Genomic DNA, 13,424 nt, shown 5'->3' with positions numbered 1-13,424 from the left:
GCAGGAAAGAAATGTTGGAATTGGATAGATAGTGTACGTATACCTTCAAGTGTTCTATGACTTACCTTTCTATGGCTGGAGAGTCTACGAGCTTCTAAGGTTTTCGAGTGCTTGGTATGACATGTGGTGCGAACCATTCAGTCCTCTAACTCTTGAACTCGATGCCTCACCTTGGCTGCTGGGACACAATCACTTGTTGTGATGTGATGAGAAAAAGCCTTGGACTTCGGGGCCTGGATAAGGGCGAATATGTTACAATGTCGTCAATTTCTTGATGGAGACAATGGAATGATGTCAGTTCCTCACGGACATGATTGGAAGTAAAGAGGCTTAATCGACTCGCACGAGCGACAATCGGAAACTGGGGTTAGCTCCGAAAAGCGGTGGATTTCCATTCGACTACCGAAATAAACCACACTAATGAAATTAGTAGAGTTACATGCCTATTGAATTTGGGGATGATTGTGTTGTTTCAGTTTGATTCAACGTCTACTCGCAGGAAGTCTATAGCATAAGTATATTCGACTTTTTTACCTTGCTGGTGTAAATTTAGAATTTATTTACCAATCTAGTGCAACTTTTAAAATATTTACGAAACTAGTGTAAATCGTCATGGCTGATGGCGATATCTTTTTTTTTTCCTTAGAGAAATCGCCAACGGCATTGAAGATGTTCAGTTTTTCATGATATCGCCATTAGGGTTGGCGTTAATATTATACATATATAAAAAAATATTGTATCACCATCATGAGTGGCGATTTAAATTTTTTCTAAAAACGCCATTGCCAATGGCGATGCCTCTTGTTTTTTATTTCTTAAGCAATAACGCCAACAACATTGGCAACTTCCTTTTATTTTTAATACTAAACACATGAATATAATGCAATCCACGATTGCATGCATGTTTTTTTAATACTAAACACATGAATATAATGCAATCCACTATTCCTATAAGCATTATATAGTTAAAAAAAAAAGACATCGCCAATCCTAATGACGACGACACTAAAAGAAAATATATATAATATTTCGTTAATGCCAATCGTAATGGCGATACTAGAAAAATATATATGTCGCCAACGGCCCTGGCGATTTCTCTAGAACGTAAAATAAAAAAAATATATATCGCCAATGCTAGTGGCGATTTACACTAGTTCTGTAAATATTTTAAAAGTTGCACTAAATTAGTAAATAAACTCCAAATTTACACTACCAAGGTAAAAAAGTCAAGTATATTCATCCAGTGCTAATGCATGTATTTTGGTTTAACTTATTAATACTATATATGTTTCCTTTTATTCTTTCCATATAATATGCACTATAACATGAAGTCATTATAAGAAGATAAAATTTTGATAAAGAAAAGCTGATATTAAAAAATTGTGTAAAAAAGTAAAATAAAGAAAAACAAAAGAAATCAGACAGCTGTAGCCTGTAGGCAGCAGCGCAAGAAACCAGGCGAGCTACCACATTGCAATACCGAAACTACCCTTTAGTGACGTTGGATTGCTACTGCTGACTCTGCTCGTAACTCTTCACCAGCAAAACGACAACCATTCCATTACAGTGGTCGGAGCCCCCCTTTATCTTTATTTTGTTTTTCTTTTCTATTTTTAAAATATTACAATAACCCAACAAGTGTTGGTCGCAGTCGTAAGAAATAGTCGTTTAAAGCCCTAAGTCGATAGTTCGATTCATAGGAGCCGCATTGATAGAAAGATATTAGACCTTCACCACACTAGGTCGGAATTGCGAGAGAAATTCAACACACAAAAAAAAAAGAAAAAAACTATTTCAGTCACTGGCGGTGCCGGTCATCTGTTGTCCTTCCGGTGACAACACCTCTGAGTCAGAGGGGAACGGCTCTGAATGAGACCAGCATCTCCGGTAGGCAGTACATTGACTCACACGCATTGCATTGAAGGTGTGTTTTTATGACGGTTAGACCGCGTTTTTCCTTCCCTCGAATTCCGTTGGAGACGTCTCTTTCACACCTTTTATTTTCTCCCCTTTCTGCTTCTCTTCTCCGTGTCTCACTCTGCTGAATCATTTTCGTTTCACAGAGAAAAAAAATAAAAATAAAAATAAAATAAACAACGCACGGAAGAAGAAGAAGAAAGAGGAGAACCTCGCCGTCGCCACCGCCATGGAGTCCGGAGCCGCCACCGCGACTCTCTCCAAGAAGCTTTCGAACGGCTATGGCGTGTCCGGAAGATCCGCGTACGAAGGCGTTTTCGCTGCTCCGATTAAGCACAGAGCACCGAGCTTCGCTTCTCCGCTCGGTGATTACCGGGAGATTTTCGGAGCCGGCTCCGGAGCTTGTTCATCGATTCCGATTCTCGAGCTTCCGGACCTCAACGAGATGAGAGCGGCGATGGATGACGTTAGCCGCTCGAAGCTCGATTACTCGAAGGTCTTCGGTGGGTTCGGGGATGTAGACGGTGCTGTGCCTCTCGAGGACCTGGTTGCTCAGACTAAAGTGGCAGAAGATAGCTTCACCAGCAGAGCACCGGCACGGTGAGTTTTCTTCCTGATGGTGCTTTCTTTTTGTGTTAGGGTTTCCATTTTAGTGTTGGACTTGAATCATGTATCCTTGTGCGTTTTGGTGTTTTGCTTGAAATCCAGATTTGATTGGAGAATGTGTGTTTTTCGTTTGACTACTCATGTGATTTTGCTTCTAGGAGAAGAGAACTGCATTTTCCTTTTTTCTTGCTCTTTTTTATTGCATTTGTGTTGTGCTTGCAAGTTAGTGGACAGTAAAGTTAAAGTTTTTCTTGTTCACCTTTTTTGTTTAAAAATAGAATTTTTTGAATCAATGAGAATCTGCAGCTTTGTGAAACTTCTTGATCCCCTTCGGCCCCGGTTGATGAAATCTTATCGGTTAAGGTTTCAAATTGAATAGGTTTATACTTTTAAATTTGTTGTTATCCCCAGGATTTATGTTAGCTCCATTTGTTTCAAAGTCTTGTGTGTGTGTGTGTATCTTTTTTTCTGTTAAACTGGATGGAGCTGTGTCTTGAATCTCAAGCGACCTTGACTTAGTTCGCTCCAACCGTCGAACCCTAAAGCTGGCTCTTCTAATTTCTGTCGATCTTCCAAATATAGGAATGGGTTTTTAGTTACATATGTGACCTTGTGTTTGCCATCATTATCTTTGTGGTTGGGCTTTATTTGCTTTAAAGATGAAATCTATACCTGTATTATATTATGCCAATAATGGTACATATCTATACAAAATCAAGCCAATATATGTGTGAATTTTAAGTAGAGTATAAACTGGTCTTCTGGAAAGGAATGAGATCTATTTTTGGAATTGCTACTTTATTATGCAAACCAAATTTTTAGCATTATTAACTGAGTGCAGTGGTAGTAATAAGCTTCTTAGAATACCAACACTGACCTTAATTATATATCGACGTATGTTATTCTGTAGGAGCAAAGTCAAAAGCGGAAACCAATCTTACCAGGAAGATCGTACTGATTGTTCGAAGGAAATTCCAGCAGCATCACAGTCATCCAATGATGCCAAAAGGATCAATATGTCATATCATCAAGTTAGCCAAGGAAGTCAAAATGGAACAAGTGCGAAAACACATATAGCTCAAGTCCATGCTGTCCCTGCTTACACCTGTTTAAGTGAAGAAGTCAACTCAGTGAAGACGAACAGAGCTAATAAGCCTACTCCAGTAGCACAGGATACTTGTTCTTCCAGTTATTGCAATGAGAAGATAAAGGAAGGTGGACACTGTATGGAATCATTTACTGGCCCTTCACCTGCTCATGCTAAGAAACAGTCTACCGACCATGGAGTTAAAGTTAAACATAGGTCTAACTCTGTTGACCTGTCTTATGATGCTCGTGAGATTAGCAGTGGAAGTAATGTAACACATCACCCCAAAGTTCCTCCATCTGAGACTATGGCAAGTAAGTTGGATAATAAAAATAATGGTGATGCTATGAGATCAAAGGAAACCAAAAGCCAGACATCTAAAAGTGGCGCACCTGAAAGTGCTACTGGTGCTGATTCACCGTCATACTTAGATGATGTGGTAGACTCAAATTCAGTGGCTGCTGCTTCTGTGGCAGCTTTAAGGAAGGCAATAGAAGAGGCTCAAGTAAGAATGAAGGTTGCAAAAGAATCAATGAGAAGAAAGAAAGAAGGTTTTCCTGATCGTGTCAAACGAAAGTCTAATGTTGACTTGATAGCTGGGGGAAGAAAGGGGGCTAAACTCGAAAATAAAACAATGAAACCTGAAGAGATTAATACAATGCAAACATTTGGAGAAATGGATGCTCTTAGGAAAGTTTCTTCTGAGCTAGGAAAGCCAAAGGTGAGAATAGAGCAAGTAAGATCAAATCTTGGGGCTGAAGAAATGTTTGTTGCTAAAGAAGCTGTACGAGATGCACAGGTGAAATTGAGATCATCTCAAGCAGAACATATGGAAGACATTGAACAGAAAGAAGCAGATCACAAAGGAAAAGTTCTTGAGCTTAAACAGGCTGAAAATACTGAGAAAGGGGCGCGTATTAAAAGCACTGGCAGGAATGCCTCTGAGAAACCAGAAACACCTGATCATACAGTTAAAGTGATGAAGGAATCAGGTGCTTGTGAAGAACTTGTCCATGAAGTAGAATATAGGCTTCAAGAAGTTGTGGATGAAACAAAACTGATTCAGGAGACACTTGATAATGCAACAGACAAGAGAATGACGGTTAATGAAGATGGAAATGTTGAGAATAAAGTTACTCCTTTTCATGAACCAGAAGACTATGCAAGTAACCTGGGTGGGGAAGGGTTTATAATTGAAAATAAAGAAAAAGTTGCATGTGAACCAGAAGATGGTAAAATGGTTGAAGAGTCCTTGGAGCTGGAAGGATGTCAAAAATTCTTTAGAGCTACTGAGGAACTGGGAGAAGGTAAGAGCATTGTTCAAGAGCAAAAAGGAAGTGAGGGTAAAGTTGAAGTGTCCAGTGGGGTGGAAGAATGCGAATTGACAGAATTTCTTGAGCCAGTAGACAACGAGAGAGTGTGCAGTTTCCATGGTTCAGACTCAATAAGTAAGGAGAATGAAATAGAAAACGTGGGGGGTTTAGAGGATAGAAATAGAAGGAATGAATGTAGTTTTCTGGATATTAATCAAGAGACGCGACATTCCTGTCAGAGAGATGCTAATGATGATACATTTAGCAATGTCTATGTGCAGGAAATAATGGAGGACATTCTGGACCATGTTCATGATGATGAAGAAATTTATGAAAGAAATGTAAAGGATAGTGAATTAGATGGAAATGGGACAGTTCAAGATGCCCAAGCAAGCGAGGATGAATTTAAAGGAGCCACACATCTGGAAGATAGTGAGCGGGAAAGGAAAGACAATGCGGTTCCAGTAGAAGTGATGAGAGTAACTCAAACTGATCCTAACTATGAGGAGACAAGAGCAGGGGTAGCTGTCAATGCTACAGAAACTAGTTCTAGCCATGATTTTGATGAAACTATGAAGTTGCACAGAACTCAGATAGCTGATACAATTATTGAAAATGATGAAACTCTTGAAGTAACTCTGGATGATATAATGATAGCAAGTAAAGCTTCATTTCAACATCAAGAAGAAAATGACTGCAATCTGTCAATGCTTGTTGAAGAAACAACTCCTGAATCTGTAGAAGTATGTAAGGATACAAAGGAGGCTACAGTTGCTTCAAATATTGGTGAACCTGACATGAAGGCTTGGCACAATGAAGATCAGTTCTTTGAAAAAGCAGAGAATGACCGCAATCCGCCAGTGCTTGTTGACGAAACAACTGAATTTGTCGAAATATGGGAGGACGCAAAGGAGAATACAGTTGCTACAAATATGGGTGAAACTGACTTAAAGGTTATGCAAAATCAAGATCAGTGCTTGGGAAAAGCAGAGAATGACTGCAATCCGGCAGTGCCTGTTGAAGAAACAACTTCTGAGTCTGTAGAAACATGTACGGATGCCATGGAGACTAGATTTGCATCAGATGAAGAGATAGATGAGAAACGATCTTACTCCTCTTCTGAGGAAATTTTGTTTGACAAAAAAGACAAGATAGACTCATCTCAGACACCTGCTATATCTGAATTGCAGTCAAGCCCCTACAAAAAAGAGGAGGTTAAATCCATGACAATGGAAGAGAAGGAAGCCATTGGTAAATCGCAGAAGGCAGAGCTGGAAAAGGGACGCCGAAAAAAAATTGATGAAGCAAAAGAGAGGGAAAGAGAAAAAGGAAAGGAGAAATTAGCTGTAGAAAGAGCAATCCGTGAAGCTCGTGAAAGGGCATTTGCTGATGCTAGGGGAAGGGCTGCTCTGGAGAGAGCTGCTGCTGAAGCACGTCAGAGAAATATTCCTGATGGACGAGAAAGGGTAGGTAAAATCTCTAGTCAGGCAAATGAGAAGACACCAGCTGAGAAGGCTGCCATGGAAGCAAAACTTAAAGCAGAACGTGCTGCTGTGGAGAGAGCAACTGCAGAGGCACGAGCACGTGCCCTTTCCAGGGCACTATCTGAGAAGGCTGCCTCTGAAGCAAGAAATAAATCTGACAAGTCTTTTGCAGAGAAGTACTTTGGATCTTCCAGAGATAATGTAAAGAAGCAAAACTTCCAGTCAAAATCTTTCAGCTATGGTGGTATGTGATCTATAAAGTTGTGCTATAGCTGATCCATATTTAGTCTCATTTTCTTATTTTCAAATTTTTTGGTTGAAGTACTTTCGGTTCCAAATCTGATTGATTCTGTACAAATTGCATTTTTTTTAAAAGGTCGTGATTCTACTGATGCATTTGATGGAGCTAATGGTGATTCTGCTCAGAGATGTAAAGCCAGGTCCGAGAGGCATCAGAGAATAGGGGAACGTGTGGTATGGTTCCTTGTTTCTGCGCATTTGGTTTGTACAGATTTGTTAATATGTCAAATGGTTCCTTTAAGCGTTGTTTGGTACTATGCAGGCGAAGGCTCTTGAAGAAAAGAATATGCGTGATAGGCTTGTGCAGAAAGAGCAAGAGGAGAGAAATGTAATTTTCTATCAAATTTAGTATTTTTCATGTTCCATATTTTGTCTTACAAAATTGTGTTTTCTGCAGAGGGTAGCCGAAGTTCTAGATGCTGATGTTAAAAGGTGGTCAGCTGGGAAGACAGGGAACTTGAGGGCATTGCTTTCAACATTACAATATGTATGCTTGACATTCTAAATATACTTTTTCTTAGAATTTAACCTCGGTGAATACTTCCTTTTATGAACTTGCCAGTTTTTTATTTTTTTACCTCACTGAACCTTCTCCTGGTAAAGTAGGAGAAAAAGACTAGAAAATATCCAATTTTCAAAAGCTTTTTATTATTTTGAGACTCAAATGAACAATTGCTGGGAAAGAGTACTTTTACATACTTATCTGGAACGTCTGCTGGTGGCGTTTATTTTACCTTTAAGCTATTTGCTTTACCTGTTTTGATTGAAATATTTTAAAATACACGTGAATGGATTGATGCTTATTGATTTCATGTTTTCGTATTGGAAAAAAGACAGTTTCATCAAATACAACCAAGATGTTGGGTTACTTACTCCAAAACTTCGTTACTTATTTTACTACTACCGTGCCTTTTTTCATTGGCATTGCCTGATATAGCCATTTTACTTAGGAGATTTTTTTTCTCTTGTATTTTGCAGATCCTTGGACCTGATAGTGGTTGGCAACCGATTCCTTTAACAGAGATAGTAGCCACATCTGCTGTGAAGAAAGCTTATCGTAAAGCTACTCTTTTTGTGCATCCTGACAAGTTGCAGCAGCGTGGGGCAAGCATTCAACAAAAGTACATTTGTGAGAAGGTTTTTGATCTTCTAAAGGTTCGGCATTCATCCACAGTTAAACAACATGAAAATTTAGTTGATCTTTACTCCACTTTTTCTCCACAAATGAAAAACATTCACAGTTTTTTTATGTTCTTCTCTTTAATTAGTAATACCGCCGGTTCCATAATCTCAACCTACAATAACAATGGTTTGCTTAAACTCTTTTCTCCTTAAACTTAACTGGTGTTATAAATGTGGTTTTGTTTTGGATTGAAATCCCCCTCACTCTGATATGTCATCCTTAGGTATGCAAGTGGGGGTAAGCAATTCCATCCATATCCATATCCATATCCATAATTTAATGTATAGAATTCAATTTTGCTGAAGTCAAGTTTATTTTTTATTTATGTCAAAGTGTGCAAAATCTAGTGTATTAATTGCAATCCAAGTGCTGTACCCTCATGGCACCAACAGTTAGACTTCTTATAAGGAAAAAATTTAATATTGTGCATTAAATGTTCTATATGCATTATGCAATGTCCTTAGCGTACTAATTAAGCAGACCCCTATATAAAGAGTCACATCATACATAGAAAAGTCAGTATTAAAATGTTTTTTTGTATTTCATTGAATACTTTCGATTTTGATTTCCTAGGGTTCTTCTTATACTAGTGCATTTGCCTTATATGTAGTATGAAAAATGCATGCCACAAATAAATGCATGGTTGGAGAGAGAGTTTATCTTCTTGTTAGGCTTGAGAGTTGCAACTTTATTCAAACTTACTGGACACTCCAAACTCTATATATCCATTTTAGTTTTTTTAGTTTAAATTGATTTGGAGCTTCTTTATTTTAAACATTTCCCTCATTGATGTGGGGTCCCCCCCCCCCCAACAGAAAAAGTAATTTATCTTGGAGTATTATATAAGAATAAATTATTTCTTTCCAAGGATTTAATTTTCATGCACTCACAGTGTAACGAGTTTTACACAGCTATTCAATCATATTTTTGCCATGTTTCTTTTTAGTTGTTTTTTTATTTTAATTTATTTATGATGTGACTCAATATTGAACTTTGATTGGGTGTCTGTGTAACACTTTCTTACACTTTTTACATTGTTAGTGCATATTCATTAAACTCTTCTTTTACTAAGACAACTCATTTATGTTTTACTTTTCACATTATGTGTTCAGGCTGTGTTCTACCATGATTCAAATATATGAAGCATGTTTATGGTATATGAAGAACTTGAATTTCCATTGTTTTTTCATTTGTCTTTAGGAAGCTTGGAACAGATTCAACAAGGAAGAGCGGTAAACAGTTCTGTCATGGTGAAGACAATTCTTTCAAGTGCATTTGTTCATCGAAAAGTAAACTTAGTTGAAAGAAGTAGACCAATCTGGATGACCTGCAAGTGGAATTTGGAATTTTCAGTATATAGCTCATTCTGTATTGTACATTTTTTATTTATTTATCCATTTATAAAAGGCATTTAGTCAAGGAATAATTTTCGTAGAAGATATAGTTAACTAGCAAATATCCCGTTTAGTTTCGGACTAAAGAGTACTTATTGGAGCTTACCTACTAGAAAAGCACTAGATAAACTCCAATAAGTGCTTTTTATCCACATTCAAACGGGGCAAATAACTCACCTTTGGGTTTTGCCTCAACCGGTCCGACTTGATTTAATTGAGGTTGATTCATCACATTAGAAGAATGTTTTAACGTGCAGATAAATGAAGTAAAGTTCGACCAAAAAAAAAAAGAGGTAAAGAAGCCTGCTGACTTTTACTATATAAATTCATGAATTATGAATACCTCAATATAAAAGAAAATCAATTTCATGATTTATCTATTCCTGCAAGTTTCAAAGACAATATTTCTGAATCTGAATCATCAATTTCACATAGTAAACAAACTTCCATGACTGAATTTCTAAATTGCCCAACTTTCTGTAAGATGAATTATTTTTAGTCATTTATGTGTGATTGTAGGGGCAAGATTATTACTTCTCATCTCTTTTTGGTAAATAATAAATCTCACCACATGAGAATAAATCTTCTGGCACGTCCAATTAGTTTATTAATGAAACTCAGACTGATACAGACCCAATCTGAAGACATGATCCCAAAACATGCTTGACAGGTGATCCCACAAATAACAACTGATAGTGTAGCTAAAAAAGTAAAACCAAACAAACAAGGGTTTTATTCTTCTCTGCCAAGATGATCGATCGCCCACAATGCTTACTTGCCAAGGACATGGAGCATTATGCCATTCTGTGCATGTAATCGATTCTCAGCTTGCGGGAAGATGATTGACTTTGGACCTTCAATAACTTCCTCAGTCACCTCCACTCCTTTTTCTGCTGGTAAACAATGCATGAAAAGTGCTTTTGACCCAGCTATATCCATAAGACTTTGGTCCACCTGCAGAATCCATTGTTAGTCCTTCGATAAAGTTTCTTGTAACTGACATATTTCTTCTGAGTTCTTATCTGTAAACATACATGGTTGATTGTATGTCGCTGGAATCTGTATGTCTGATAATCATATTCGATATCTTCTTCCGAAGATTATATTATATATGTACCTGAAATCCTTTGAAGGCTTCACGGCGCTTCTCAGCCTCTTCCTTTTGCCCCATGCTAGCCCAAACATCCGTATAAACAATGTCAGCTCCTTTGACAGCTTCTCTGGGATCATTAGTTATCTCAATCTTGCTGATTCCAACCTGGCGTGCCTTCTCCACTGTTTTGGCATCAGGCTCAAAACCCTTTGGACTCGCACAAACAAAGTGAATAGGGAATAAACTTGCCAACTCCAACCATGAGTGGACAACATTATTTCCATCTCCAACATATGCAACCTGGGACCATACATGTTTATAATATGTTCAGATGAATTATGCTTTCATGTCACATGACATTGTCATGTGGAACTCTGTTTCTAAATCTCTCTTCATAAATTTTAGATGCTCCCGCTTATTTAATAGGTATGAAGACTGATAGCCAGAAAATTAACATGTGACGTTTCGACATGAGGGGATTCTGATCCGACTATTATTCCCCTAACCAATGACATCAAGAATAATTAGAAGGAACAAAACTCTTATATAACTTGACCTTGTTGCCTTCCACCCGACCAAGGTGCTCAATTAGAGTGATGGCATCAGCCATTATCTGGCAGGGATGGTTGTAGTCTGTCAATCCATTGATGACTGGCACAGTTGCATGCTTTGAAAGAGTGAGTATGTCCTGCAATCATTCAGGTAAAGCAACAATTAATGCATATCTAGTGACAAAAAAGATGAACCACGCCACCAAAGCTGAAAGAATTTCATCTAATTAACAACTCATGACATGTTTGGTTTCACGATTTGCAAAGAATCCAAGAGACGCTTTGTAGCTTCTAATTAGAAATGATGATGATTTTATTCGACAAAAAAAAAAATTAGAAATGATTGAAGAGTATTTCATCATGGAGACAAACATGCTTTCAATTTTAAGACTTGTTTGATTCATGTTTTTATATATATTAATTTTAAGTGTTCTGTCATAACTCTGTCATGGCCTACAATTTTTAAAATCTATCATATTCTCATATTCGACCTTGTCCCATGCAAAGTATGCCCCTAAACTCTAATAAAATGAATATAAAAGGATAGTAAAAAACATAATGAAATCTCACCTGAAAATATAGCATGTAAATTTAGATCAAGAGAAGTAATTAGCCTTGCTTACTAGTTACTAAAACCATATATAAGAAATGCACAAGTAATTATAGTAAATCAAATATCGCACACATAAGTTACTAACAAAAGTTAAAAGTTTCTTCCAAGAATTGATTTTGATTTCATAATTAATTGTAAAAGAATATCTAAATATGCACTTAAACGACATACCTCATGTGTGAAAACACGAGCCATAATAATGTCAGTGAAGCGAGACAAAATGCGAGCAACATCACGAGTCTCCTCTCTGGTGCCCATTTGGATATCTTCAGGTGCTAAATACACAGCATGACCACCTAACAATGAAAAGCCAGTCTCAAATGAAACATGAGTTCTCAATGATGGCTTTGCAAACACCATCGCCAATGTCATCCCTTGAAATGGTTTAAATGTCCTGTCCCCTGATTTTATCTGTGCCTTCACTTCAATGGCCCGATTTAAGATCTTCGTGATAGTGTCCTTGTCGAAATCATTTATGTGAAGAAAATCCTTCACCTCAGTTTTTGCTGCAGGGTTCATTAAAGAAATTGAAGTTAGAAGACATGAATTTGTTGGATTCTCATTCAAGTCACAAGACAATGTTTCAAAACAAAAAAGTCACAAGACAAGAATCTGGTAAGAGATGAAAAAGTACCACTAAGGTAAAAATGTCAAAATGAGCTAGGCCGATTGAAATAGCCCGGCCAAAAGTGTAGCCTAGGCAACCAAAATGTTAAGCTCTATCTAGAGCCATGATTACTTACATTTCAATAAGCTTATATTTGTCGAAATTAACAAAATACTTTTTAGAATTTTATATTAAAAATTGAAAAGTAATTATTTCAAAATTAAAATATTCTGGGTTTAGTGTTTTTATAAATATAAAAGGGTGATGATGAATTTTTAAAGAGAATAAATTCAATAAGATTCAAGTTATAAGCTACCTAGTTTTTACTAAAATAAAATTTATGCTAATGAAATAAACTTTTTTACAAGCACTTTTAAAAAGCTTTTAAGCCAGTCAAATAAGTTTTAAGCTAAATGAAATTTCATGATAAACCTAGCCTAAGCTCCTCATTAAATTAACTACGTTACATAGCTTTTAGCTAACAATTTTTAAGTAGAAGTTAATTAGTTCTTCATATTCGAGTTTCAGCTGACTTATGAACTACATTTGCCAACATATATAACTATAGGGATATACATTTTGCATCTAGGAATCACTTTTCTCCAAGTTAGTAGCATTATATCTATAGTCTATACACTAAGTCACTAACGTAACTTTTGAGAAAAAAAGGATTAACTTATATGAGTGAAAGATGATTGAACGGAAGAGATGAAGAGCCGGTTTTACCGGTGACGGAAGATGGTTCAACGGAAGAGGCGCGGCATGCGATTTTCAGAGGAAAAGGCGAAGTGGAAATGCGAGGGAAACGGGCGAATTGGCGGAAAATTGGAGAAGAAGGAAAATAAGAAGGGGAGAGAATCACAGTGGAGAAAGATCCCGTGTCAGATTGAACTAGAAAGTTGTGAGAAATTGTTGCCATTTTCTCAGCCACCAAACACACACACTTTCTGAGATTCTAATTTCCCCGTCACAGTTTGAATGTGGCTTGTGATTTATATATGCATATGCACAAGGTGTTACTATCATGAGTACTATTTTGTCATAAGATATGGATTTTAATTAGGTGACTGTAATTAAACAAAGAATAACATAAAATTCTCTATAGTAAAATGTTCATAAGATTAATCCAAAATAAAATGATCGCATGCTTGCACATGAAATTAGGCCTGTTCTTGTTCTTTTCGGCACCTTTTAGGAATTGGAGGAATCTTGGGTCCCATGAAATTGAATTGTTGGTGATTGTGTGGACTCGGCGAGGCCCCCATCCCTTAAAGGG

At 37.1% G+C, this 13,424-nt stretch overlaps 1 protein-coding gene and 1 pseudogene across 2 annotated transcripts; one reads left to right on the top strand and one right to left on the bottom strand.

The window, feature by feature from the left end:
- The first annotated feature begins 1,949 nt into the window (after nucleotides 1-1,949).
- LOC130720810 (auxilin-like protein 1) lies at nucleotides 1,950-9,327 on the top strand. The gene is made up of 7 exons (XM_057571514.1): nucleotides 1,950-2,517; nucleotides 3,434-6,651; nucleotides 6,784-6,881; nucleotides 6,970-7,035; nucleotides 7,105-7,194; nucleotides 7,686-7,862; nucleotides 9,091-9,327. Exons 1-7 carry the CDS (start codon nucleotides 2,147-2,149, stop codon nucleotides 9,124-9,126), a joined length of 4,056 nt encoding a protein of 1,351 aa, XP_057427497.1. The 5' UTR covers nucleotides 1,950-2,146; the 3' UTR covers nucleotides 9,127-9,327.
- A 365-nt stretch (nucleotides 9,328-9,692) lies between these two features.
- LOC130720811 (ornithine carbamoyltransferase, chloroplastic-like) lies at nucleotides 9,693-13,109 on the bottom strand (annotated as a pseudogene). The gene is made up of 5 exons (XR_009013244.1): nucleotides 12,875-13,109; nucleotides 11,713-12,047; nucleotides 10,934-11,065; nucleotides 10,402-10,677; nucleotides 9,693-10,238 (listed from the first exon to the last, which is right to left on the bottom strand). The product of XR_009013244.1 is annotated as an ornithine carbamoyltransferase, chloroplastic-like (transcript).
- Between the last annotated feature and the right edge of the window lie 315 nt (nucleotides 13,110-13,424).

This window comes from Lotus japonicus, chromosome 5, assembly GCF_012489685.1.
Source record: "Lotus japonicus ecotype B-129 chromosome 5, LjGifu_v1.2".
Lineage (NCBI taxonomy): Eukaryota > Viridiplantae > Streptophyta > Magnoliopsida > Fabales > Fabaceae > Lotus > Lotus japonicus.
This window is presented reverse-complemented; position numbering and strand designations above follow the sequence as displayed.